General features: G+C 41.3%; 5 protein-coding genes across 10 annotated transcripts in view; 4 read left to right on the forward strand and 1 right to left on the reverse strand.

The window, feature by feature from the left end:
* The first annotated feature begins 627 nt into the window (after positions 1–627).
* Positions 628–7071, forward strand: LOC115575050 (uncharacterized protein DDB_G0286299-like). The gene is made up of 11 exons (XM_030406823.1): positions 628–863; positions 977–1039; positions 1153–1286; positions 1388–1444; positions 1534–1588; positions 2792–3031; positions 3132–3217; positions 4403–4454; positions 4645–5004; positions 5770–5857; positions 5941–7071. The coding sequence occupies exons 1-11, from the start codon at positions 632–634 to the stop codon at positions 6146–6148; spliced, it is 1575 nt and encodes a 524-aa protein (XP_030262683.1). The 5' UTR covers positions 628–631; the 3' UTR covers positions 6149–7071.
* Positions 7072–7314: 243 nt separating this feature from the next.
* LOC115574886 (uncharacterized) lies at positions 7315–11655 on the forward strand. The gene is made up of 8 exons (XM_030406511.1): positions 7315–7794; positions 8586–8660; positions 8775–8992; positions 9103–9271; positions 9428–9763; positions 10316–10495; positions 10647–10755; positions 10843–11655. Exons 3-8 carry the CDS (start codon positions 8777–8779, stop codon positions 11057–11059), a joined length of 1227 nt encoding a protein of 408 aa, XP_030262371.1. The 5' UTR covers positions 7315–7794; positions 8586–8660; positions 8775–8776; the 3' UTR covers positions 11060–11655.
* A 477-nt stretch (positions 11656–12132) lies between these two features.
* On the forward strand, positions 12133–16340 carry LOC115575732 (uncharacterized). Of its 5 annotated transcripts, none has more exons than XR_003982722.1 (8): positions 12133–12451; positions 12879–12950; positions 13078–13295; positions 13408–13576; positions 13952–14303; positions 14878–15057; positions 15178–15286; positions 15374–15585. XR_003982722.1 is itself a non-coding variant. In XM_030407995.1 (8 exons), exons 3-8 carry the CDS (start codon positions 13080–13082, stop codon positions 15573–15575), a joined length of 1212 nt encoding a protein of 403 aa, XP_030263855.1. In that variant the 5' UTR covers positions 12133–12451; positions 12879–12950; positions 13078–13079; the 3' UTR covers positions 15576–16340. The 5 variants fall into 5 exon arrangements, 4 of the variants coding, with proteins under 4 accessions (XP_030263855.1, XP_030263857.1, XP_030263858.1 ...); XM_030407995.1 differs by having other exon boundaries at positions 13968–14303; positions 15374–16340; XM_030407997.1 differs by having other exon boundaries at positions 12133–12367; positions 13968–14303; positions 15374–16340.
* ccdc97 (coiled-coil domain containing 97) lies at positions 16252–19087 on the reverse strand. 2 transcript variants are annotated; one of them, XM_030408000.1, is made up of 7 exons: positions 18609–19087; positions 18329–18505; positions 17772–17931; positions 17515–17603; positions 17244–17430; positions 17007–17130; positions 16252–16524 (listed from the first exon to the last, which is right to left on the reverse strand). In XM_030408000.1, the coding sequence occupies exons 1-7, from the start codon at positions 18765–18767 to the stop codon at positions 16383–16385; spliced, it is 1038 nt and encodes a 345-aa protein (XP_030263860.1). In that variant the 5' UTR covers positions 18768–19087; the 3' UTR covers positions 16252–16382. The 2 variants fall into 2 exon arrangements, with proteins under 2 accessions (XP_030263860.1, XP_030263859.1); XM_030407999.1 differs by having other exon boundaries at positions 18591–19085.
* Positions 19088–20964: 1877 nt separating this feature from the next.
* The window catches only part of LOC115575731 (myocardin-related transcription factor A-like), a 49147-nt gene continuing 44216 nt past the window's right edge, over positions 20965–25895 (forward strand). The window contains exons 1-2 of the mRNA XM_030407990.1: positions 20965–21114; positions 24625–24686. The gene's annotated coding sequence lies outside the window, so the exon portion shown is untranslated. The remainder of the gene's footprint in view (positions 21115–24624; positions 24687–25895) is intronic.

Genomic DNA, 25895 nt, shown 5'->3' on the forward strand with positions numbered 1-25895 from the left:
AATTAAAATCATATATGTAAAAAATTAAAATGTCAAATACAGTAGTTTATGAGCTTAGAATTATTACATCATACAGTTAAGAGACAGCTGTATTTATGAGCAGTCTGAAGATTTCTTTCCTCAGGCTGTCTGACTGCCCAATTCATCCTCTGCACTCCACAATGAAATAGTTTTATGTCATGACTTACTTTTTATTCATCCATTTATAAAACTGTCGTTTGTATAATATTATTGCTCACAAATAAGCAAATACATAAAAAGACATTGTTAAAATGATTCAACAATATTCAGCAATTAATTGAGTGGGAGCTACACACCTGTAGCTGCTAGTAGTTCCTCACTAGATGCCGATCGGTCCAGCCAGTGGTGCATAGCTTGGAGCCTGGCAAAATGGATTATTAAGATCACATAATCCAGCTGCCTCTTAAAACAATAAATGCTGTGCGTGTGACGTTATCTCAATTTTCTTGTGTTTCGTTTCATTTTTCCTAAGTTGCACTTTCCAACTTGCAGCGCCAGCATTGCATAGAATAAAGTTATAAAAATGAACTTGATTTAAAGTAGCACCCGCAGTCTAATAATTCAACTGTTTGCTTTTGTTTTGTTGTTTTTTTTTACAAAAGAGGACTGAATGGAGAAGAAAAGATCTCGGTCGGGGCCTGCGAGTGATGACGAAGAAGAGCACAGGAGAATAAGCCTAAGGAAAAAGAGAAGAGTCCAGTATAATGAGGATGGTGATGGTGACGGCGACGTTGAGGAGGAGGATGAGGACGAGGAAGAAGAAGACGATGAGGAGGAGGAAGACAGTGAGCAGCCGGGCCCATCCGCCCAGGACGCCCACATCAAGACTACACAAGAAAACAGTGAGTTTTTAAGAGCCATGTGATATATTGAGCAGCCACTTTTATGAATATGTTTTCTACCGGTAATGAATATGCCACTCTGTGTGCATTTCCTGCGTGTGCAAAATCTGTAGGATTCTTGACTGTAACCTGTGGAAACAAAAAAGGCGTCCTGGATAAAGAAAAGCTGAAAAGAGGTAAGCTGAAACTAACACTTGGTCTGTTTATGTTTTTTCTTATTAACTTATTCCTTCATCCTTTGTCAGTTTTGTTTCTACCCTGTGTTGCTGTGTGGGGATGCTCTGTCTAGGTGAGGAGTGTATTAAATGCGACGGCCGCTGGTATTCTCCCCCTGCCTTCGAGGACTTTGGAGGGAGAGGCTCTTCTAGAAAATGGAAACAAACTATTTTGCATAAAAATGAGCCTCTGCAGAGTTTGTTTGAGGTAAGATTGTGTTGTCCTTCGTGCAGAGTGTGCTTTTCATTCAATGCGACCAGAAAAGACAGTAAATGAACTGCTTCACTAACTTGTCACTATAATCACAGAAAGGCGACTTAACCACCCAGGGATATAAAAGCAGACGCTCGTCTGAGCCTGAAAAGGTAGCTGAGCGGCTGAATATTATGTGTTTCTTGCTTTTGTAAAAACAATGCGCCTTTGATAGTGATGATGAGTCTTGTATGTCTTTCAGCAAAAGAAAATCCCATCATCTAATCGAATCACCTCTTTGGACAGCTCCTCTGAAGGTTTGTCTGTGCTTTACTGTAACTCCAAGTTAAACCAGAACAGAGTGGTGTAGGGATGGCGTATAGTTTTAGGCTAAGTTAGCATCGCCCCTGGTTTCATCGAAAAACGTTTGAATTGAGTTCTGGATGCATCGCAGATGTGTGGCTTAAACATCACCAGAGCTAAGCGTCATAACAAAAAACTATACACCTATATCACTAGATAAGGTTGTACTTATTTTATGTCGTAGAAAAAAACTTGTAAATGTCTTAAGCCTGTGTTAACCACAGATTTTATTTCAGGCATTAAACCAAAAAAACATATTTGTAAACACATTGACTTTGAGACGAAAGAACCATATGTGCAGAAATGCTAACTGATTTCTGGGTTGCAGGACTCATTAATACAGCACTGTGTGGGAACAAAGTAAAGCAGAGTGCATCCAAAGTTGATATTATTCATTTGGTAAAGCTGCAATTTGTAAGATTGGGCCAAAATCTTTGTTTTAATCATTTAAAAAAAATCAACTAACAATATCAACAGAGTGTGAATATGAGATGTGAACTTAAGTTAGCATGCTAATCAGCTAGTCCCGGCCTGTACTTTGTAGTAATACCACATGGCGACACTAGAGGTTTGCTTCTTAGTCTAATAAATAATTAAATTGAATTCACAAAATGTCAAGAAAGGATGTATTTTAACACCTATTTTCAAATAATACAACTGTCCGCTGTATGAATTCAAGTTTCTCTCTAGCTTTAGCACTTAAGCTAATCAAAGCTGTAAAGCTAAGATTAGTCTGACTGCCTTGTTAAGTCATCATTAACTTCATTCAAACTTGACATAAACAGAATACAACTCACCAACCCAGTCTTATGTTTCGTAGGAAAAAATCCTTAATTCACAGAGTAAGGTATGAAAATATTTTGGCTCTATGCACTGTTTTTCCCGCTGCCTTACTGGCCCAGTTTGGCATGTCTTCTCATCGCCAAAGTCATATTGCAAGTCAGAGACTTCCATCAGCTAATAGGGCCACTTAGCATCACTGCTAACTGTGCTACTTGCTAATGGCAGCTAGTTGCTACAGTCAAAGATAGTTGCAGGATAGAGTATACTTAGCAGCAGTATATGTGTGTGACTGCCCTCTATAGTTTTTGAGCTTTGAATTACTCCATTAATCATTACTTAAAATGTACAATTTTATTATTTTATCCATGTCAAAGACTCAGATATACAGACTGCAGAAGAATCTGATGAAGAGGCTGTTAAAGATGAAGACTGGCTACCAAGCAGTGAAGACTTGGTACTGGAGGCAAAGGAGGAATGGGTCGAGGCTGAAAATGGCGGAGAGGTTGTAGACTCAGATTCTGACACGAGTAAAGAGGAGGATGAAATGGAAGAGGGAGAAATGGAAGACGAGGATGTGCCTTCTGGTGGTGCTAGTGACAGCAGTGTTTCTGAGGGTAAGATTACTTGATCATCATCTTTAGAAATACCATCACTGAAATGAATGTCAGCATGTGAGGCTACTATGCATTTCTTTGAATATCATTCTTCTTGCAGAAAGGGAGCCTAAAGGTATCTTTTCGATGCCTGAGAAGAGTGCATTGCAGATGGACGTAAAAGTTGTCATCAAAAAGCTTACAGAGGTAAGACGTGGAGAAACTGTGGCGTCATTTCTGTGTGTGTGTGTGTGTGTGTGTGTGTGTGTTCCTCTGTAATATTCAAGGGACGGCAGTATTGGTCTGACACTGGTTTGTTGGTCACTCCACCATTCCACTGTAGTCATTCAGTTTACATTGGTGGTTTTGTGTGAAATGTCCTCTTACCTGTAGCAGTAAGAGCATCAGTAACTATTGGATGGATTGCAATGAGCATTTGGTGCTAATTAGCAAATGTAGCATGCTTCTGTGACCTTACTTGGGGTCGGGTTCATCATTCCTCACTCCTCAGGAATGTTATTCGAAAAAGTTGAGCATCCAAATTCACAACTTTAAAGAATTTATAGAGGAAAAGTAAAGTCAATAATCAGGGTCATTGACAAGTAAGTATGGTCGATGAATAATTGCCAACCTCCATAGCCGGAAGATTTACTGTCCCTATAGCTGCAGCTAGCACTGCGCTGAGGACAATTAATGATTATGAATGCCATGTTATGCTATTGTTTAGAAAGTGCTGTTCGACACGTATGTAAAACCACGCTTTAGATGTTGCTGCTGTTGTGCTACAATGTAATGCATGTTTTGTTTTTCCAGAATGGTGGTATGCTATCCAAAATCACACAGTGTGTTGGCATTATGCCACCATTGTTTCCTTCAGCGTAATAAAACAAAGCTGGTGTCATGGGGCCTTTTTGCGTTGGTACTGTGCAATCCGTGTGTGAAAATTACAAAAGATTTTACAGTTCTTTTAATGGTAAGAGGACTCAACAAACTATTGGATGGATCGCAAATACAATTTAGTGCTAATTAGCAAACGTAGCAAACTAACACATAGCATTTCATGAGTGGGCCTTCTGTGACGTTATCCACCACAGTGGTTGGGGTCATCATTCCTTGACTCCAGGAATTTTGATTGAAAAAGATGAACAGCCAAAGAATGTATAGATGAAAAGCCAAGTCAATTGTCACGATTAATACTTGATCAATACTTGCCGACCTCCAGACATCATAGCCTAAATCAGGTGACCATAATTAGCTATGGCCTCTGGGACTCTTAGCCCAGATTTATCAGAATAAAAACTGATAAATTCATGGACTTTTTGAAAAAAAGAAGAATAAAGTACAACAAAGAGTCCACCATCTTTGTGAGACATAACATGTTGTCTACTTTAGTTTCAGGCGATGAATGATTGTCAGTCCAACCACAAGGAGCCTTCACTGGCAGGTTTGTAAATTGATGGTAATTATTGTCCTACTAAAAGAAAAATTAGTTATTAGTGTATGAGAGTTGTAATTAAATCATTTCCCAAAGAAATAAGTAATAATATGCATTAAGAAATGCTAATTCTACAACATTATTTTACCTTGTGATTAAAGTGTTTCACTTCTGTATCCTTGGTTTTATGGGTGAGCAGAGAGTTGGTGTCAGCCATTGGATGAGGATGTGCAAAATGAAGAGGACGGGCAGCTTAATGGTTCAGGGATAGATGAAACAGCAGCCACAGATGCTGATCCTTCAAAGATGTCTGACCAACCCGAAGCTGAAGGTGTTGAGGGAGAAAATGGAGAGGAGTTCACCCAATGTAATGAAAGAACAGAAGATGAACACAGAGACAGCCAAACTCAGACAAGAAACTCTCCATCACCTCTGTCTGCAGCAGCTACCTCGTCCCCGGCCATTAAACGAGAAACTGAGAACGCCAAGTCAACCAACAGTCGCACTGCCATCCTCAGTTGCTCTGCAACAGACACAGGACTTCTTGGCGACATGAAAGGTGAGCATCAAATATTTCTCTGTTTTTCTTTTTTGTTATCATAACACGTTATGCATGTGACACACAACAGGTAGATTTGCTGTCCCTTGCTGCAGCTTGCACTGTGCTAGATGCGGTAAATGATTGTTATTACCATGTTATACTAATGTTTAGAAAGCAGTGCACGTTGTTTCTGTTGTGTCATACATCATGCCACTTTTTGTTTCCATAACGGTGGCATGCTATCCAAAATCCATTGCCATTGTTTAGTTCAGCGTAAAAAAAAACAGGCTAGTGTAATGAAGGGTCTTTGTCGTAGTGTAATTGCATGATCTCTATGTAAAAAGGGTTGCCCGTTTCAACAGTTCCTTTTGTGGCAATATTGTTTAAGATTTCAAGGACTTGATTGAATAATTTACATTTTTTGTGAATTTATTTGACATTTGGTCCCATGCAAAGACGATCATGGGAAGGGAGAAGAAACAGGGCACTAAGAAAATAAGGAGAAAGAAAGAAAGCAAGAAAGAGAAGAGGGAGTGGGCCTGAAATGCAGAGACGATGGATTAAAGGTTTTGAAGACTATGAGAATGCTAATGACAAGCAACTTGACATGTCAAGACCTGAAGGCCAGCTGGACATGTTAGCATCAAAGGCATCAGCCATACATGGAGTTGTTAAGGAAGAAAGCATAGAGGCAGTGTGTAAGTTGTTCAGAAACCTTGACAGAAGTGCTTAGAGAAGAGATGACAGTATGTTTTTAAATATAAATTTGTGCTAACTGTATAGATGTCGGCCCTGCCACCAAATCCCAGAGGGTGCTGGGTGAGCGTAAATATCAGAACAGAGATTTACAAGTGATTCAGCTCGACACAAGGTAAGGTCTGAGTGTCATGTTACTTTTATGAATAAAGATGCCTCATTTGCATGCAAGGCCACAAAGAATTTTTCTTTCCACAGGATTCCCCCAACAGCACAAGCCTCAAACATCACTCAGTCCTCCAAAACGGTGGAGGCTCCATCCTATCGGCCCTCCACTAGCTGTGATCTGGAAGCAATGGACCTTGATCAGCTGAGGAGAGAGAAACTAAAGATGCAGATAAAAGTGTTGAGGTTACAGGAAGAATACTACGATCTGAAAATAAAGGCACATAAGAAAGTAAAATGATCCAGATTGTAAAGCTGATGGCTGCAACAGGACAATATGCTCACTCAGGGATCACAGGGGGTGTTTGCTGGTCTTACGTACATCATATGCACAATATCATTAATGGGCATATGCCTGAATACTTCTCAAATAACAATGGTCCAACACTCCACACACATGTAATATCAGGACCATTTAAAGTACCTTGAGTGAATAATTGTAAAATTAATTTACACTGGTGTCATGTTGGGTAACTTATAAAGATTTTTATGGAAAAGCAACATATTTATAATGAAATTTGCAATGGCATTGTTGCTCTAGCATTGCCTTTTTAACTTTATTTTAAATTATGTTGATGTGTTTTTGATTTCAGGACTGTGTTGTTTAGTTTTTATGTTGAATGTCTCGTGCATGTCAGTCTTTTCATTGTCTTTTAAGATCTTGGGACCATGTTGGATAGCAATGTTTTCCTTGTACATGTTTTCCTAGGGATTTTCTGTTTTTCCCATGTCTGACAATCCATAGGTAAAACTAGTCGATACATTGATGAAAGCAGCAGTTGGATTCCTTTTTTTTGGGACCAGTCTGAGACTGTATATGAAGATGGCAGATGCACTTTGATGACAATATGAAGATAATTACATTTCTCTCTAATCCTGCTGCACTTATTGCTGACAATATTATAGGATTTATATTCATTTTTAAAAGTCATGTAAAAAGTAATTTTCTGTATGTTTCTCCTGATTTTTTTATATTGACGAATGTTTTTCTGATGTTACACCACACGTTTCAGGAGGATTTCAGCATGTCTGATTTATGAATCAATGTTTTGTAAATGACATAATGTTTTTGTCTAAAGCATTTACATCATGCAGCATTCATTTTTGTAAATACATAAAATACATCTCTAGGAGTTGTAAACCTGCTGTATTATAGTTTCAATAAAGTTGTAAAAAAAAAAAAAAAAAAATTCTGTCAGACAGCCGCGCAGCCTCCCTGCGCCTCCTCAGCTGACAGGGTTCATTATTTTTTATTTTTAGGGTGATGTAGTTATGACCCGCCCTACTCTGCCTCTGATTGGCTAGCAGTCGCTGCCTTCGATGTTTGGGCTGGTTGGGCTTAGGTTGATTGGTTCAGAGTGCGGTAATAATGAGAGGGTAAGCCAATCAGAGGCAGGGGTGGGTGGGTCATCCCTTTACCATCCTAGGAGAAAGAAAAACAGTGAAGATAATGTACACTGCGGCCATATCTGTGCTCCTTGTGAGAAACGTGGCTCTTGTCTGTGGCACAGAAGTAACAGGACACACAGGGCTCATGACTCCAGCAGCACAGACTGAGACTGAACCCTGCATCACAGATTAAGAGCCGCTGTTTTCAAACTTTGCCTCAGTTTAACGCCTGCAACAGGCTCCCTCTCTCCTCCTGGCTCCCGTGTCTCCAACCCAGCATCACGTCAAAGCGTGTAATAGAGCCGTCGATCCGCTAGAGGATACTGTGCTAGTGTCACGTTTTGCCCCTCTTTGTATAAAGGTAGCTACAGTAACAGCAGGAGGTGATCATTTCACAGTACAGACAGCTCAGTCGTTACAGAGCATCTCTGTCAGTAGCAACGACTCTTCACAGACCAAAGAGAAGTATACAGTTTATCCAAGCTCCTTTCCCCCCAGGTAAGGTGGAAATGCATGGCTTTTATTGGGGATGTTCTATTGGTTGCTTGTGAATGTTGTGTTATTTACGTTGCATTTGTCGGTAGAGAGGTGAGAGTGAAGGGGTGACGTTAACAAGTTAGCTCTGTTAGCTACACATCTGGTTTAAAAAACGCTAGCTTAAATGTTGCTAAAGTTAAAGACCAGTGTTGTAACCATGTAACAACAACAACAACACATCAGACAGGTGAGTGCGTGTGTCGGGGTCCCATCACTTCAACGCACTGTAGGTGCAGATGTGGAGGACTGGTGATGAATTAGCTAATTAATTGATCACAGCAGGCGGTAATGACAGCATATTAATGGTGATAGGTTGATAAGCCCTTTGTCGCGTTTTCTCTCGCGAGAGTTGTTGACGGCACAGTGGCAGTGGAGTTCTCCCCTGTGTGCACTGCACCTCCTGCTCTCCACTCCTGCTGTCTATACACATTCCTGCAAGAAGTCACAAACTTTGCCACATGTTTGCAGTCACGAGAGAATTACCCTGTTGTCTTGATGACTGATTTAATTAATTTCAATTAACCCAACTCGATATAGTGCATATAAGTTGACCACAAATATCTACTTACTTTTATTTTGCCAACATTCATGTAGTTAACCTGTTGATTGAATACATTACCTGCAGAAGAGGTTGTTTAATGAACAATTCTGTTATCTTCATTTTGTGACGGTTCAGCTTCAATGATATGAGGAATCCAGGAAGGCTTGCTGGGTTGTTTTAATGTTGTTTTTGTTGTCCTTCCACCCAACAGCTCCTGTTGATACCCACCACTGTTAACTGTGTAACATCCATCAGTACCTCCTATATTAAAAAACCAACAGCTCAAGTAAGTATTGCTTCACGTCCTCTCACTGAACGCGGCTTGATTTAATGTAAGAATTACGTCTTCTAATCTTTTTCTGTGTTTGTTTGTCTCTCTCTTTCACTCCATCTCCGCTAGAAATGCCAAGCAACGGGTCAACCACCAAAAGGTGCGTGTTCTGCCACACACAGCTAGGTGTAGCCTGCAAGACGTGCAAGGCGTGCAAGGCAGAGCAGCCACGCAAGCTGAGGCTCAAAAGGAAAATGGACAGGTTTGATCAGAAGCGCGACAGCTGGGTCCACTCCCATCAAAAGTATCATACCGTCTCTCATATCCGGGACGAAGCGTACATGTTGGTATGCAGTTGCTTTGTTGACATCATGCAGTTCAATTCCCAAATATTCCTTTATATGCGTCTATATTAATATCTTACTATCATTTGTGCGTGTGTGTCCTTGTTTTTCAGCTGGAAAAGCTGCAAGCCCTGGGAATCAGGGCTGTTTTGCTTATGGCAAGGCCAGTCAGAAAGACAAATGCCTGGCAGTCTGAGGTATTGACACCCCGCTGTGAGCTGAGTGAGACATCAAGTACATTTCTGCAAAGGATGAAGGACGTCTATGATATTGTTGTCAAAGGTAAGAATGTTCTGTTGTTTATTTTTTAAAATATCTTGTCTTGTATTTGAATCCTTGCGAACTAGTGACAGACACAAATAAATTAATTAACTAACTGAGCTCTGATGGGGATTGAAGTATTATTACTCTAAATAATTCAGTGCTTCTCCAATGGAGGCTGGACCCCACAAGGTGCTGCAGGACAGCTGGACGAATCCTTCTCAGCCCGGGTTGAACTCCCAGCTGGACCACGACTGGCCTCAGCAGATCTCCAGGCGGCAATGTCCCTGCTCGATCCCCAAGCAGCCTCATTTGGACCACAGACGGCCCTCAGTCAACCACCAGCAGCCCCAGTTGACCTCCCTGCAGCTCTGTTTGGACAACTGAGGTCCACAATTGGACATCCAGCAGCTCTATTACGAGCCTCAGCACACCATGAAGCTCTAGAGCAGCCAACACTGGACCTCCAGAGGAAAGGACATCCAGAAGCCTCCCAAGTTTTTCTTGAAAAAGGTAAGCAGAGAAGGAGTTATATGTAGAGTCCTGACAGTATGCTTAGGCTGGGTTGTACCAACAAGGATAATATTAATCTGAGTTTAGTTCTAATCAGATTTTACCAAAACTTGGTTTAAAATTAGTAAATCCAGATTTTAAATTTAAGCAAAGCTTTGCTGCACAATTAGAAAAATCTTCTCTGATGAGTAACATCAAGTTTATTGATGTAAACCCGAACAAATCAGTGATTAGTGAGTGTAATTAGTATGGAGATGCTATCCAAATTTATGATCTTCTCTCACCAACCACCAGTTATACATTATTTACTTTGATAACATTCTAAAATGACTGCAAAAGTTGCTCAGCAGCTTGAAATGCATTCATCAGCCTGTTAATGGCAGAGCAAGTTCTCATCGTGTGCTGCCTTTCACATTCCTGATCCATAGTTAAAAGCAGGGTGCTGATAAAATTGAATGAATTTCAGGTTGTTGTTCTATGATTTGACAGATAAAGGCTCTGATACAATCTCTGATATAAACATTTTTTTTTTTATTTGTATCATTATTCAAGGCGGACTGAGAGAAATCAAAACCGAAGCAGGAAATTCTCCCACACCTCTGTATGCACCAGCTACCTCGTCCCTCGACATCAAAACCGAACCCGAGGACATCGAAACAACCAGCAATCACACTGCCGACCTCATGCCCTCGCCTGTGCTGCTAGTCACTGTGACAGACGCAGGTTTTGTTGGTGCGAAGATTTCATGGATTTGTTGTAATATTTTGTATTTATTTGACATTTTGCGCAAGTTGTTCAGAAGCCATGAGAGAAGTAATCACGTTTTGTTTTTGCGAGACCGAAAATACATTTAAACTGAAATATATGTGTTCTTACTGTACAGAGGGCAGTCCTCACACTAAATCCCAGAGTGTTATGGATGAGTGTAAATATCGTGCCACCACCTGTAGTTATGATGCAGCGGAGTTACAAGCGATGCAGCTCGACACAAGGTAAGGTCCAATTGTCATATTACTAAATAAAGATAAATGAAGATGCAGTCATGCAAAGCTATACAGAGATTTTGTTTCTTTCCACAGGATTCCCCAAACAACACAAGCCTCAAACATTCCTCAGTCCTTCAACATGGTGGAGGCTCCATCCTATCGGCCCTCCACTAGCTGTGATCTGGACACAATGGACCTGGATCAGCTGAGGAGAGAGAAACTAAAGATGCAGATAAAAGTGTTGAGGTTACAAGAGGAACACTACGCTCTGAAAATAAAGGGACCTAAAAAAATGAATTTCTTTCACTGAAGCTTGGTTGTAAAGCTGATGGCTGCAACAGGACAATATGGTCACTCAGGGATCACCGAGGGAGTTTGCTGGTCTGCCAGAAACACTCCTGTCAGTCATCAACTTCATCATCAACTTTAAATTCCATCTGTGAACGGAAGCCCAATTTACTTCCCACAAACTTGAAACAGCAAAAACAGGTACAGGTGATGCAAAGTAACAAGATTCAGTATTTATTTAATCCCATTCTTGAAACTTGTGGGAGTACAGAAGCCACATCACATGAACAACATTTTTAATGGGTATGTGCCTCAATACTTGTGTTCTCAGATAACAATGGTCCCATACTGCACACAACTATAATATGATCATTTAAAGTGCCTTAAGTGAATAATGTAGCTAGTTTAAATTATGTCGATGTGTTTTTGGATTTCGAGATCGCGTCATTATGTTGAATGTCTCGTGCGTCTTTAGTGTTTCCTCTGTCTTCTAACATCTCTGGACCATGCAGGAGAAAAAGTGTTTCCCTTGTCATGTTATCCTTGGGACTTGTGTTTTTTGTTCTGTGTCTGACAATTTATAAATAAAATCAAGTCGATTCTGTGACAAGCCTTAAAGAGTGTTGACAGTGACACCATATTAAACCCTCTGTTTTTCCTTTTTTTGTCATCAAGCAAGCCCAACACACCCCTCTCTGAAATGCGTGTGAACGTCTTGTAGGCTTACATTTATTCTCCGTCTGCATGCATAGACAAAAAAAGCTTTTTTTAAAAGGAACCATGCAAAGTATTTCAAACTTTAAATTATTTTTTAGGATTATCTTTTATTTATATCCTTTTTTTGGTCCGGCTGGCTCAAATTGCAGACTAAACTCAGTTGTATTTGCAGGGAGTTGTAAACAAGCTGTGTAATTGTTTTCAATAAAGTTGATTATTATTTTTTTTATCATAACCCGCCCAACTCTGTCTCTGATTGGCTAGTACTCTTTGCTTTCATTCGGGGGTATGCTTGGTTTAGGCTTGAGGAGGTTTGATTGGTTAAGGTTGGGGCGAGAATATCACGGTGAGCCAATCAGAGGCAGACTAGGGCGGGCCATCACCAGAAAACAAAAACACAAAAGTGTACAGTGCCGCCATATCGCTGCTTCTTGTGGAAAACGTGACTTTTGTCCGTGACAGGGAACTTTGTGGACGCGCAGGGTGAAGACTTCACCAGCACAGACCGAGGCTGAACTCTGCATCACTGATGAGATGTGCTGTTCTCACACACTCTGTCAAGTGAATGCCTTCAAATGGCTCTCTCTGTCAGTCTCCTCCAATCAGCAACCAGGTACTAGTCAAAGCGTGCAATAGACCCGCCGAGCCACTAAAGGATAACGTGTCAGTGTCACGTTTTGTCTCGGTTTACGTGAAGGTACGTACCAGCAGGAGGGAATGACACTTTTCAGTTGTTTTCAGAGCGACTTAGATAAAATTGAAGGAGTAAAATTAACAGGTAAGCTTTTAGCCTTCAGCTCTTCGGCTAGCTAAAAGCTGCTAGCTTAATTTTGCTGAAGTTGAGGAGGCAAAGCCTGGGTTGGTGAGAAGTCTTACCAGTGTTGTAGCTATATGACATCAACATATTAGACAGGTCAGTGCACTGCCTATTATTCTGCTAACATTCATGCTTAACCTGTTGAATATAAATAAAAACAGAACCTTAACTAGTTTTTTGCATCATGCAACATCAATGTCACAGTTACCTTCCTTACTTGTGACAGTTCTGTGTTAATGATTTGAGGAATCCAAGAAGGCGATTGCTGTTTATATAACCATGTTTTTGTTTTCCTTTTCTCCAACAGCTCCTTGTTGCCCACCACTATCATTCCTGTAACATCCACCCATACCTCCTTTATAGAAAACTAACAGCTCAGGTAAGTATTTAAAAAAATGTATTAAAATGAAATTATGTCTATTCTAAACGTGTCCTCTCACTGCACATGGTATGTTTAAATTAAATAAGTGTTTGTTTGTCTCTCTCTTTCACTCTATCCGCGATAGAAATGCCAAGCAACGGGTCAACCACCAAAAGGTGCGTGTTCTGCCACACACAGCTAGGTGTAGCCTGCAAGACGTGCAAGGCGTGCAAGGCAGAGCAGCCACGTAAGCTGAGGCTCAAAAAGAAAATGGACAGGTTTGATCAGAAGCGCGACAGCTGGGTCCACTCCCATCAAAAGAACCGAACTGTCTCTCATATCCGGGACGAAGCGCACATGTTGGTGTGCAATTGTTTTTTATTCTCATTGTGCAGTTACGTTTTGAAATATTCCTTTACATGTTTTTATATTAATACCTTACTATCATTTGTGTGTGTGTGTCCTTGTTTTTCAGCTGGAAAAACTGCAAGCCCTGGGAATCAGGGCTGTTTTGCTTATGGCAAGGCCAGTCAGAAAGACAAATGCCTGGCAGTCTGAGGTATTGACACCCCGCTGTGAGCTGAGTGAGACATCAAGTACATTTCTGCAAAGGATGAAGGACGTCTATAACATTGTTGTTAAAGGTAAGAATGTTCTGTTTATTTAAAAAAAAAACATTTTGTATTTGATGGCTTAGCTTCCTCGTCCCAGGTCAAGCTGTTATTGTCTCTTAACTCAGGGAGAAGTTATATTATAGGTTATCTATATATTCATAGCGAAGCAGCAAGCTATTTAGCTAGTCACACTGAAATAACTATAAAATAATTGCATCTGCATGTTTTCCAGTAAAACAGTAAACCATGCAGTCTCTCGTTGGGTCTGTACCTAATATTCAGCTAAAGTACTATTGTAAAAGACCAGTTGTTGCAAGACTGGTTAAATGGCAGACTCTTCAATGTGTGATTTTCAGACTTGAGGTCTGAATGGGGATTGAAGTATTATTACTCTAAATAATTCAGTGCTTCTTCAATGGAGGCTGGACCCCACAAGGTGCTGCAGGACAGCTGGACGAATCCTTCTCAGCCCGGGTTGAACTCCCAGCTGGACCACGTGCGTTCTCGGCAGATCTTCAGGCAGCACTGTCCCTGCTCGATCCCCAAGCAGCCTCAAGTGGACCACTGACGGCCCTCAGTCAACCACCAGCAGCCCCAGTTGACCTCCCTGCAGCTCTGTTTGGACAACTGAGGTCCACAATTGGACATCCAGCAGCTCTATTACGAGCCTCAGCACACCATGAAGCTCTAGAGCAGCCAACACTGGACCTCCAGAGGAAAGGACACCCAGAAGCCTCCCAAGTTTTTCTTGAGAAAGGTAAGCAGAGAAGGAGCTACATTATATGAATAGCAGTGGCAGTAAGTCGTGATTCACACACAACCGTTCTCTTTAACTGTGTAATTTTCAACCCATATGGAAAGGGGATGGCAGGAATGGAATTAAATAACAGCATATTGGATTATTGGATTGAATATTGGTTATTATCCTCAGAAATACTGCAGAGGGATAATTTTTGATAAACATTTGTATTTGTCTTAAAATGTAAATGTGTTTGAATTACACACCACCATGACTCCGACAGATTATCAGCGAAGATAGATAAAAAAAACAACTAAAAAAAACATTCATTTACACAACACTGATGAAAGTCGACTCCTTGGAATCGGCCCGCTAACAACAGAGCCTGATTATCTTTAAAAGAATTAGGCAGCGAGGGTGCATAAATCATGTTCCAAGTTCTCAATGTGTGCTGCCTTAGACATTCGTGATCCATAGTTAGAAGCAGGGTGCTGAATTAAAACATGAATTTCAGGTCGTGGTTATATGATTTGACAGATAAAGGCCTCTGATATATACATATTGTTTTTTTGTATTTGTATCATTATTCAAGGCGGACTGAGAGAAATCAAAACCGAAGCAGGAAATTCTCGCACACCTCTGTATGCACCAGCTACCTCGTCCCTCGACATCAAAACCGAACCCGAGGACATCGAAACAACCAGTAATCACACTGCCGACCGCATGCCCTCGCCTGTGCTGCTAGTCACTGTGACAGACGCAGGATTTGTTGGTGCGAAGATTTCATGGATTTGTTGTAATATTTTGTATTTATTTGAAGTAATCGCATGTTTTGTTTGTGCAAGACGAATAACCCATTTTAAATTGAGATGCGTGTGTTCTTACTGTACAGATGGCGGTCTTCACACTAAATCCCAGAGTGTTATGGATGAGTGTAAATATCGTGCCACCACCTGTAGTTATGATGCAGCGGAGTTGCAAGCGATGCAGCTCGACACAAGGTAAGGTCCAACTGTCATATTACTAAGTAAAGATAAATAAAGATGCAGTCATGCAAAGCTATAAAGAGATTTTGTTTCTTTCCACAGGATTCCCCAAACAACACAAGCCTCAAACATTCCTCAGTCCTTCAACATGGTGGAGGCTCCATCCTGTCGGCCCTCCACTAGCTGTGATCTGGACACAATGGACCTGGATCAGCTGAGGAGAGAGAAACTAAAGATGCAGATAAAAGTGTTGAGGTTACAAGAGGAACACTACGCTCTGATTGTTGAGGGGCATAAAACATGAACATTTTTCATCAGAGCCTGATTGTACAGCTGATTGCAACAAGAGAATTGGGTCTCTCAGGGAAAGCTGATGGCGTTTGCTGGTCTATCAGAACACTCCAGTCAGTTATCAAAGTCATCGTCGTCGTCATCTCTCTCTGTCTCTCCTTCAGTGGAAGGCAGACGGATGTACTTACTATGAACTTGAAACAACAAAAACAACCATGCAAGATGGTACCAACATGAGCACAGATGTGCATCAAAAGTGTTGTGGGCATCGGGTACCTCTGTACACAGGACGCTTGCTCTATCAACTGAGCTAGCTGGTGCCCCAGTCATGTTTTGAAAGGATACCTGGTGATGATTCCAGCCATTTTAGTGTCGACCAAACAGGTATTTTAAGCCAAACCATGACCTTTTCCTAACACGGACCAAGATGTTCTGGTGCCTAAACTTAAGCAAACCATGAGCAGAGTTGTGACGATGAAATAGAAAATTGAAGACAAAAGTAAAGTAGCAACATAAAGAAACATTGAGTATTGAATATATTATATAGGCTGATGGGGTATAACTACGTGGGTAATAACTCTGGTGTGTTAGACTCAAATCAAATGAATCATTGTTGTTTGGCGAGTGTAAGTTCTCCACTTCATGGAGATGGACTGTAAGATGACAGAAGGAAGAGGCCGAGGCTAATACAAAGTGCAAAAGACCAAAACATTTTTTATTTTGAGCTACAGTTGTATTGAAGTGTAACATTGAAAAATAAAATACATACCCTTATTCTGTACATTTGAATTTACAGTTCAGAAAGGAAATGAAAACCTGATTATTCTGTCATATTTTCTTCCTCTTCATCATTTTCCACCTCGTCTTCCTCCTCCTCATCGTCGTCTTCATCGAAGTATTTGTCCTCCGCGTCTCTGCTGACTATGTCCAAGTTGTCGTAGTCTGGGTTCTCATCCACCTCACTGTGTTGGACACACACACAAACATGAAGTAAGTTTTTTCTGGTGTTTCCTGGTGTTGTAGCTCCTATTGTGTGACTATGTAATTGTCTTTGAATGCGATTTGTTGTGTTTTAAATGCACTTTTTCTGCAAGCGAAAACAAACTTCTGCCGCTTTACTCACAAAAGGCAGATGAAGCTTTTTTAATTCTATAATGTAAGGGATAATGGCTAACTAGGTGTCCATTACCAAGAATTAATGGGCGATGTGGAGTGGGTTCCAGAGGTGTCCGTATATCAAAAGTTAATTGTCAACCTAAAGCCAATCACAATCAAGTATTTACCCAGACCATGGTGTAATCTACAAATGGAGCTAAAAGGTGGCAACACGAGCATAACCAGCAGCAGGAACTTAAAGTTGCTCTTAACCTGACTAGTTTGCTGTTAAATTCCTAAGGAACACAATGCAGCCTTTGGGAGTCTGTTAGGTGGTGGCGTGGCAGACCTGTAGTTGAAATCCTTGTCTTTGCCATCGAGGAAGCGCTGGTGCATCTGACTGATGAACTCCTCCCTGAGCAGAGCCTTCTCCTCTCGGGTGGGCTCCCCCGCCTCCTGCTGAACGGTGTCATCTACAGCAGGAACACAGAGGGAGAGAGGTGACGACAGAACAGAGAGTGGAGCAGGCAGAGGGAAAATGGTGGTGGGGTCTTCTTACTCTAGTTGACCCATCAGCTACCCTTACCATCATCTTCTTCATCCTCCTCCTCCTCCTCCTGCGCTCCATCCTCTCTCTCCTGCTCCTCCTGCAGGCGATTCTGGATGAGATGCTCCTGGTAGGAGTTGAGGAGGAGGTGGGCGAGTCCTCCTGCGGCTCCCCCAGGTTCCGCCTGTGCATCGCCTTGCATGGCCTCCTGGGAGCGTTCCAGCACCTGCAACATTAGTTATTAATTAATGACAAATAATTTTTAAAAACAAAATCTCTCAAGTATTACAGCCCTGCATCAAGTTCTCACCTCCTCATCAGTCAGGTACTGGCCGATATATTGTTCATACAGCAGCGGCTCCCTCATCCGCATCTGTTCCTCGCTGAAATACTGACCCTCTGGAAGAGGAGGGAGGGCATTCAGACATTTAAACACAGCTGAAGTAAAAGGAATCAAATGAGCGGCTCATACTGAGAGCCTGGAGAATTCTTGGACTGAAATCCAAACTGGTATTAATCGATATATATTCTTTTCTTGTTGTTGGTAAAAAAAAAAAAAGCTCCTACCCCTCTGTAAGGCCCTCAGGGCGGCGTAGCGCTGGTTTCGAACCCGGGTCCTGTTGGTGCACGCTGCAGCTCGTCTCTGTATCACTTTGCTGTAGTGCTGAACCCGCGGATCTGAGCAGACGTGGGCAAACGCTGACAGGTTCTGAGGCTTGAGTAGGGCCTAGAAAAGATGAAGATGAAGAGGATGTAGACGCATCAACTCGACCCGTTTTGAGAGGGTTATTAAACATTCTGAAAATCTTAGTGTGTTGTGATAGTCCAGAACTAGTCTTAATTTTAGCTTGAGAGCAACCTGTTTCTGATGTAGAGTAGAGCTGCAATGATAAGTCAATGAACTGAATGGTCAATCGAAAGAAAGAGAGTTTGTTTATCTAGTTTAGTGATGGAGATCTTTCTCTTCTGAAAAAATCTCTTCCCAAAAACTACAGAGTGCACCTTTAACAACTCACTTTAATACTAAAAAACATGTCGGTATCCAGGTTTGATGAATGCATGTATTGTTCTTTTTGATTGTATTGATGTACCTATCAGCCTGTATAAGAGCTGTGAGCACATACATGGTACCTCTCCAGGAACACCAGCGGCCTGCTCCTGTACTGCTGCAGCAGCTCCTCTCTGCGCTCCTTCGGGCTCAGCTCAGCCTCTCCGATCTGCTGGCTCTTCACCGGACTTCCACTCTTGGCTATGGCCTCCACCATGTCATTTACACAGACGGACTCTGCCGCGCTCACGCACTGTATGGTGGACAGAAACACAACAGAATAAGTAGAATAAAAACAGTTCGTCGTGGGAGGATATTTACATTATATGTAAACTTACAGATACTGGTGATGTTACCTGGGCGTCCGGCCGAGGCTGCGGGGCGTCTGCGGGTGTGAATGTCATGTCACATCTCCGGGTCAGTATCATCGGCTCCGGCAATTTAACGTCATCCTCGCTTTCACGTTCACACAAACTTGGTTGTGTTTTAACGGGAGGTTCGATCTCACCCCACATCTTAGTTATTTTTTTATTTAATTTTTTTACAAACTTCCTACTTTGTTTCGAATCGCTCTTAATTGACAGCTACGGTTAGCTAACAGTTACCATACAGATAGCTAACTATTAGCTGTGCGTCCGACTGTCTTGACCTGCACCTACTGTAGAGATTATGTTGTCATGGACACCGAAAGAGCTCAACCATTCTCACATTAAAACCGCAATAAAAAGCGGGTTAATTATACACATGCGCTTCCTTTCACTTGTTTTGCTTATGTTTTGCCGCCATGTTGGTCCGACAATAATATGGGCCGACTTTCCTCCGAAGGCAAGAATGGTTCCGCCTGGTCGCTGACTCCTCTGAGCTGTTGGTTGTGTCGCCCTCTGGTGGAGGCTACTGAAACAGAAGAAAATGAATGTAACACCGTGCCCCATGTGTGCATGTTTTTTTACAGGATACAACCGATAAACAGTGCTGCAAATATTTTACCACAGTAAATGTTATCGTTTCAAATAAACGTATTGTAGGGTTTATACTATTTTCTTTATGCAGTTTTTGGGCCCTTTCATGACTTTATTGGTGAGACAGTTTGAGAGATGACAGGAAGTGGGATGAGAGGGAGAGGCGAGGGATCACATGCATCAAGGGGTTTTCTTATGCCTAAACAAATTAAATGACTGAATAAACTGAATAAATAACCTGACCTTAAAGGACAACACAGTTTCATACTGTTTTACTTTGTTTATATGTGGCGGAGCCTGCCACCTTTCTTCTGGGGACCTTGTTTGCCTTGCTTTGAGAACAGCTTGTTAATTCACCTATGGAAAAAATAATAATTTAAAATTCATATTTCTGAGTTTGCATTATAACCTCATTAACATTGTAACAATAGAATTCTGAGTTTTAATGTCTTCTCCACATACACAGTGACGCTTTGATAACCAATCAAGCAAAGTGGACAACAGCAATAGCAGCCCCAGAAATGCTGGTGCTGTCAAAAGCTCCACATCAACTTTATGTAAACTAGTTTATGCTAAAATATATTAAAGCACATTATCAGCTGAGAGCGGTCCTGCTTTGCCTGATCTTGGAGCCCTGCCTTGAAGAGCGCCCTGCTGCCACAGTATAGTTTTGAGAAGACCTGTTATGTCGGTTTTGTGCTTACTTCTTCTGCTGTTATTTTCACCTCTAATTTGTGTGTCTACTAATAAGCTTACTTGTATTGTGACAGTTTTATCTCTTGCTAATGTACTGTGTTTATGGTGGTGCTAAACTTAAAGGGGCACTAAATAGTTTCTGAGAAGAAATTCAAACCTGGAATTTTAATATTTACAATATTAATGGAGTAACAATAAAAACTCAGAAAACAACTACGAATACTTAAGTAGTAATAACACCTGGACTTAAAGGGGCACGACGTAGTTTTGCGGAAGAAAGTCAACCTAAGAATTTTAATGTTTACAAATATCAATGAGGTAAAAATGCAAACTATTATATATTTATCTTTCCCATCACTGAATAAACAAGCTGTTCTCAGAGGAAAATAAGGTCCTCAGAACACTGTTTGAAGCTAGAAAGGTGTCAGGGTCTGCCACATGTAAACAAAGTATAACAGTTTTTTCAGTTTGTTTAAGCATTTAAAAAAATCTCCCAATAAAGATATTTCTCTTCCGATTAAAATGTCATCCACAAAACTACATAGTGCACCTTTAGCTGAATATAGCCCCATCTTTGACAACATGCGAGGGGTCTATCATGCCCTGTGTAAAAACAGTATCCATTCTCCTAATGCTGTATCAGTGTGGAGGAACATTAACCAACTTTTTTTTTTAATGTTATTTATGTAGCCCACAAAATGTCAGAAAGGTGCATCGTCTTCTTTTCAGGACAGGTGAGGCACCATTGACTGTCAAATAATAACAATTTTAAAAATAAGAACGCAATGGAGCCACCGTTGACTGTAAAACATTTTAATGACACTGCTGCAGAAATTAAACGGATTATTCGAATAAAACAATTAAAAAGTGTCCGCTTCAGGTCGGACTGTCTCAACGGGACTTTCTGTGGCGCGCGGCTGTGTGAAGATGCTGCGTCACACACAGACGGGAAGTCAGCGCCCTTTCAAAACACTAACAGCACGCCCCTGTTCCGAGGCTCCACTGCTACTACCGCCAACAATAACAATTTTATTTTGAAAGTACTAACAGGAAACCCTCCTTTCCTACATCCTGGAAGACTTCACGATGTGTCACGCACAAACTCGTCAGCCACCCCCGGACTGACTGACTCCGCTCGGCTGTTGGATGTACGCGTTTGACAGAGGCGGTCACATGGACACCATGCGGGGACAAAGTTAGCGCCGAGGTACGTATTCACAGCACATACTTCAGCTGACTTCACCGCGCCGTGGGGACGCTGCTGACAGGTAGACTGTCAGACCCGCGCTGACAGCTCCTCAGCAGCTCTGAGCGGTTATAAACACGCCGTCATGTCCCCCCCACTGTCACTGAATACTCACTCAATAAATACAGACACTAGTTTACACAGCACCCTCTTTTAGTTGTTACACTTGCTGAGTGTAGCTCTTGAGGAATATCTTTAGTTTGTTTGGTTTGAGTCAACGAGAAGTTAACATCAGTAGGTTCACTTTTCGAGGTAAACATGGCCGTCAGTAGTGGCAAACTCTGGCTGAAGTTTGGAGTTTAGTGTGCCTGCTGATGACATGCAGTCTTTCAAACACATCCCAGCTGCCATCAAACGCTGACAGGTCAACTGTTCAGCAGCTGCAAAATACAACCATATGGACTGAACTTTTATTTTGAAATGTGTTTCTGTTCCTCCTCAAACTGTTTCTCCTGGTGCAGTGATAGGTTTCCTCTGCTCCAGGCCTGATCAACTGCTGTTTTTCTTTTTAGATGAAATAAAGGGAAGGGTCAAGGCTGCCAGGACTTATATTTTACAGTCATGATGCCTGACCTGCAAAGCTTGGAATTTACATGTGTCAAAACAATGCACTCTTTGTTTTCTTCTCCACTTTGTTAATTAGTTTTTCACCGCTAAAAAAGTACATTGTAGTAATAGTGTGTTATAGTATACACAAGCACAACATTAGTTATTCAGTGATTTGAACATTTGGAGGAAGATAACAAATACAATTTAAATTTAAAAAACAGAGGAAATAATATGTTTGACCCATGACCACATAGGGCTTCCATATTCTTGTGTTTATAGACAGACATGACTAATGAATTGCCTTATGAGCCTACTAACAAAAGAGCTAAGGGCGGCGTTTGACCCCATGGACCACCAGTTGATCAGGTCTGCTTCACATTCTGAGCCCCTCTTCTTCTTTTTCTCTGGGACCCAAAGCAGGAGTCGAGGGCCTGGTGTACCTCTGTCCTAGCGTGGCTGGTTAAGGTCTGTTCCTCAAGAGTCACCTTCAGCCCCTCGTCCTCATTCACCCTTTCAGCGTCTCTGTCTTGAGTTGATGCTGACGGGTGGCTGTTTTTTCTTCCCCAGCGTGTCACTGAGCTTCAGTTTCTCTCTTTCTGGAACTTCATTTTTTTTGTTTGTTAATTCTGGTGGCCGCTTAGGACAAAAAGATGATGAAGGTGAACAAAGTAAACTTTTGTCATACCGTACTACCGCATTGAGACTCCTCAGTTCATCTGCAGCACTCCAGTTTTAATGTCATTACTTATCCAACCGGTATAAGTCAGAATCTCTGTGACAGACATTAAGAGTAACTATTTTAGTTACATATCAATAGCCAATCTTCTTGCTGATGGTCTCTTTTGCCTCATCATCACAGAGAACGATCAGTATTAGATTGAGACGGTTTCATAACAAAGGAACAGATATGTTGGGATTAGGGCTGTAGCGATACACTAATCTCACGATACGATACGATACACGATATTCAGCTCACGATATGATATATATCACGATATTTAGCCAACGATACGATTTGATACGATTCGATACACTTACATCATTTTCTGAAAGATTTTAAAAGGGACAGTGTGATTTTGGTGACATCTCGTGAGTGAATACGACAATACAACCATTTAATTAATTGTAGGGCTGGGTATCACCAGGTACCTCGCGATACAATACCATCACAATATTTTGCCCTCGATAACGATAATATCACAATACAGCGATTCTGCGATAATCGACATATTGCAAGAAATTTCATCCACGATACATCACGATATCTGTGTCACTGAAGAAATTCAGAATTTACTGACTGCACTGAATCCATTTCACAGGAATTACAAAACATTGTCAATCAATTTCACATGAATGACAGCCAAGTAAACAAAGAGTGTATTGCACAGTGTCTCTTCTTAACACACACACTGACTACAACTATCATTAAATATCTATATGTGTGGGTTTCAGCGCTACTTAAACCATTTTTTAAATTTAATTTGGTTGTATACCTATGTTTGAATAAAGATAAAGATGTCCTCCCGAAGAGGGGTGGTGGTGGGCCAAAAAAAAAAAATTTTTTTAATTTTTTTTTTACATTTTTTTTTACATTTTTAAATATCGATATTTGGCACCAGTGTATCGATAATGTACCTCAAGACGAAATATCGCGATATATCGTAGTATCGATATTTTGGCACACCCCTAGTTGGGATAGGCTTCCTTTCAAATTTCATATGCGACACATTAGCTATCAGTCCTATTAGCTGATTTGAGTCTGCGTTGACTGGGAGCTCGGAGTGCTGGCTGATTTTATGTCAGTCAGTGGCTGAAGCGTCTGAAGTCCTGACCTATACTCTGTGGCTGATTCTTGGCCTCCTACCTTTCCAGGTGATAATGTTCTGGCTGATTATAAATGACCAATAAAACGGGGTATGGCACTAGGCTCTTTCACTTCATTCCACTTGACCAGAGATGTAGTCAGTCAGCCTGGAGGCTGGCTGTGGTATCATGTTTTTGTTTTATGTTTATCTGATGGGTGTGGTAGTCTTCTCTAGTTTTCATGGCTTTCGTTTCAGCAAGGTTAAGTTGTTTCTTTGTGTTGGGGTGGAGGGTCAGCCCCCAGCTCTGACAGCCCTGGTGGGTTGGTCTGGGAGGCTGGCCTTCTTTTGTTTATTTGTTTGTTTGTTTGTTTGATTGTTTAGTGGATTTCCCCCTTGTTTGGTTGTTGTTCAATTAATAAATACATCTTCCTTTGAACTAAAACTTGCTTTATAGTTTTGTGTTAGACCTCTTTTGGTGAATGTCCTGTAGGACGTGACACCAATGTTGCATTTGATGATGATGGGCCGGGGCTAGACCGGGGGTTCCAGATATATCTGTAGATATACTGCAACCCAATACATGGATGTCAAATTTTTTATTTTTTCAAATTTTGTTGATAATTTTATTGTATTTTTTAATGTTTTATACTTAAATTCTTACATATTGCACATATACAAGTTCCTTATACCTTAAACACTTCTTCTGTATAACCTCTTCCTCCTGGTAGACATTTTGCAACTTTAAAAAGGAGCTTTCAGGGGTGCCGCTTAGCTCAGTTGGTAGACTGGATGTCCCGTGTACAGAGGTTTTATCCTTGTTCAAGTCCCGGCCTGGAGCCCTTTGCTGCGTGTCACTCCCCCTCTGCTAGCTAGAGCCTGAGAACTTGGAGCCTTGTTTTCTGTCCCACAGTGAGTCAGCTGCATGTTGGACTCCTCTCTGATGGATTCTCTCTTAAAGTCATGTCAGTGTCACGGTACATCCTATTGAAAACCAAGCTTACATGTTAAATAGTTTGTCTCTCCATTGTACACTGAACCACGTGTTTTCAGAGGTTAAAAAAGACGGTTTCTGTTTCTAACGTCACCCGTCCCACTTTTTTCCTCTCTTTGTTTTTAGTGAAAGCGGATCCACTGAGATGGAAATCCCCGGACGCTCATTTAACAGGAAATAAAGATCAGGTATGCACCCCAGCTCTCTGCAATCTTCATATCTGCTTTATCAATCTGAAAAACACTCATGAGGAATTTACTGACGCGCGGTTGTTGAAAGCAGATGACGTTTTCCTCTCAGGGCTGACACATCATTTGAATAGCCTGTGCACAATACATGTTTACTGTCCAACACAAACACACAGGAATACTCTAGAGCGAAAGTGAGAGACAGTGTCACTTCTTCTGTCTTCATAAAGTGTTAGTGCTGAGAGCGCAATGGGCGAGTCTGCGATGAGTCCCCGTCTGTGTAAGTGAGGTCATCTACTATATAATCAGACACATGAGGCTGTTCTCTGGCCGCGTTTACAGACGAGTAAGGACACGAAATACGTGATGGAAGTAACAGCTGTGTTGTTTTCGAGGGGCACTGTGTAGTTTTGGAGAAGATATTTCATTTAATTCAATATTGATGAGGTAAATACTCAAACTCAGAAGTGTTTATCTTTCCCATAACGCTAACTCGAACACACAAATGACGCAACAACAACAACAATAACACAAGAAAGCCTTCGATTTCTCCACATGCAAAAGAAGGGTTTGCAGAGGACTGTATTAATGTAGAGAGTTTGGAGGGTTCAGTCTTTTTATCACCTTCTCAAAACCAGAAACACAAGAACCAAAGTGTATATCTACTCTAAATTAAACTGCACAGGTTATATTACAAAGCATATTTACAAGGGTATTAGAGGCATGCAATTAACTATATTTTAGGCTGTCAGCATATCCAGTAGGTTACACAGGCATAATCCTTTCGTCCATGAGTAGATTTGTGTTTCCTTCTGTGCTGCTATTCTGTTGAAAGAAAACAGTTCCGACATGAAAACCGCTCACGACAGTATTTTTTGGCACCACAAGCCGAGTGCCATCTAGTTCCATTTATATTCAAGAGAAGGCAGACATCCAAAAGTCGACAACTCACACAACTCTTGATGCATAAACAGCACTACAACTAAGAGGAAAATATATAACATTTTATTTTTGATTTTAGGGTGAACTGTCCCTTTAATTCCTGGGACATGTAGTTTTGATCTAGCTAGCTAGCTATCTACGGCAAAACGAATCTGCTTTTGATAGTTGTCATTTCAGACGACAAACAAAAATGAGAATCTTTTGGGAATAAGGCTAATGCTTGCAGTAACTAAAGGGGCGGGACCTGGAACAAACATGCACAGCGCG

This window comes from Sparus aurata, chromosome 23, assembly GCF_900880675.1.
Source record: "Sparus aurata chromosome 23, fSpaAur1.1, whole genome shotgun sequence".
NCBI classification, from domain to species: domain Eukaryota; kingdom Metazoa; phylum Chordata; class Actinopteri; order Spariformes; family Sparidae; genus Sparus; species Sparus aurata.

Excerpts from the sequence above, each read along its gene's own strand:
- LOC115575732 (XM_030407995.1), top strand. The coding sequence starts at position 13,080 with ATGCCAAGCAACGGGTCAACCACCAAAAGGTGCGTGTTCTGCCACACA. Across the intron at positions 13,577-13,967 it reads CTATAACATTGTTGTTAAAG|GCTGGACCCCACAAGGTGCT; the intron begins GTAAGAATGTTC and ends TCTTCAATGGAG. Across the intron at positions 15,287-15,373 it reads GCGATGCAGCTCGACACAAG|GATTCCCCAAACAACACAAG; the intron begins GTAAGGTCCAAC and ends TTCTTTCCACAG.
- ccdc97 (XM_030407999.1), bottom strand. The coding sequence starts at position 18,767 with ATGTGGGGTGAGATCGAACCTCCCGTTAAAACACAACCAAGTTTGTGT. Across the intron at positions 17,131-17,243 it reads GGAGGATGAAGAAGATGATG|ATGACACCGTTCAGCAGGAG; the intron begins GTAAGGGTAGCT and ends TTCCTGCTGTAG. Across the intron at positions 16,525-17,006 it reads GACAAGGATTTCAACTACAG|TGAGGTGGATGAGAACCCAG; the intron begins GTCTGCCACGCC and ends TGTCCAACACAG.
- LOC115574886 (XM_030406511.1), top strand. The coding sequence starts at position 8,777 with ATGCCAAGCAACGGGTCAACCACCAAAAGGTGCGTGTTCTGCCACACA. Across the intron at positions 8,993-9,102 it reads GGGACGAAGCGTACATGTTG|CTGGAAAAGCTGCAAGCCCT; the intron begins GTATGCAGTTGC and ends CTTGTTTTTCAG. Across the intron at positions 10,496-10,646 it reads GACAGACGCAGGTTTTGTTG|AGGGCAGTCCTCACACTAAA; the intron begins GTGCGAAGATTT and ends CTTACTGTACAG.
- LOC115575050 (XM_030406823.1), top strand. The coding sequence starts at position 632 with ATGGAGAAGAAAAGATCTCGGTCGGGGCCTGCGAGTGATGACGAAGAA. Across the intron at positions 1,445-1,533 it reads GCTCGTCTGAGCCTGAAAAG|CAAAAGAAAATCCCATCATC; the intron begins GTAGCTGAGCGG and ends TATGTCTTTCAG. Across the intron at positions 1,589-2,791 it reads TTTGGACAGCTCCTCTGAAG|ACTCAGATATACAGACTGCA; the intron begins GTTTGTCTGTGC and ends TCCATGTCAAAG.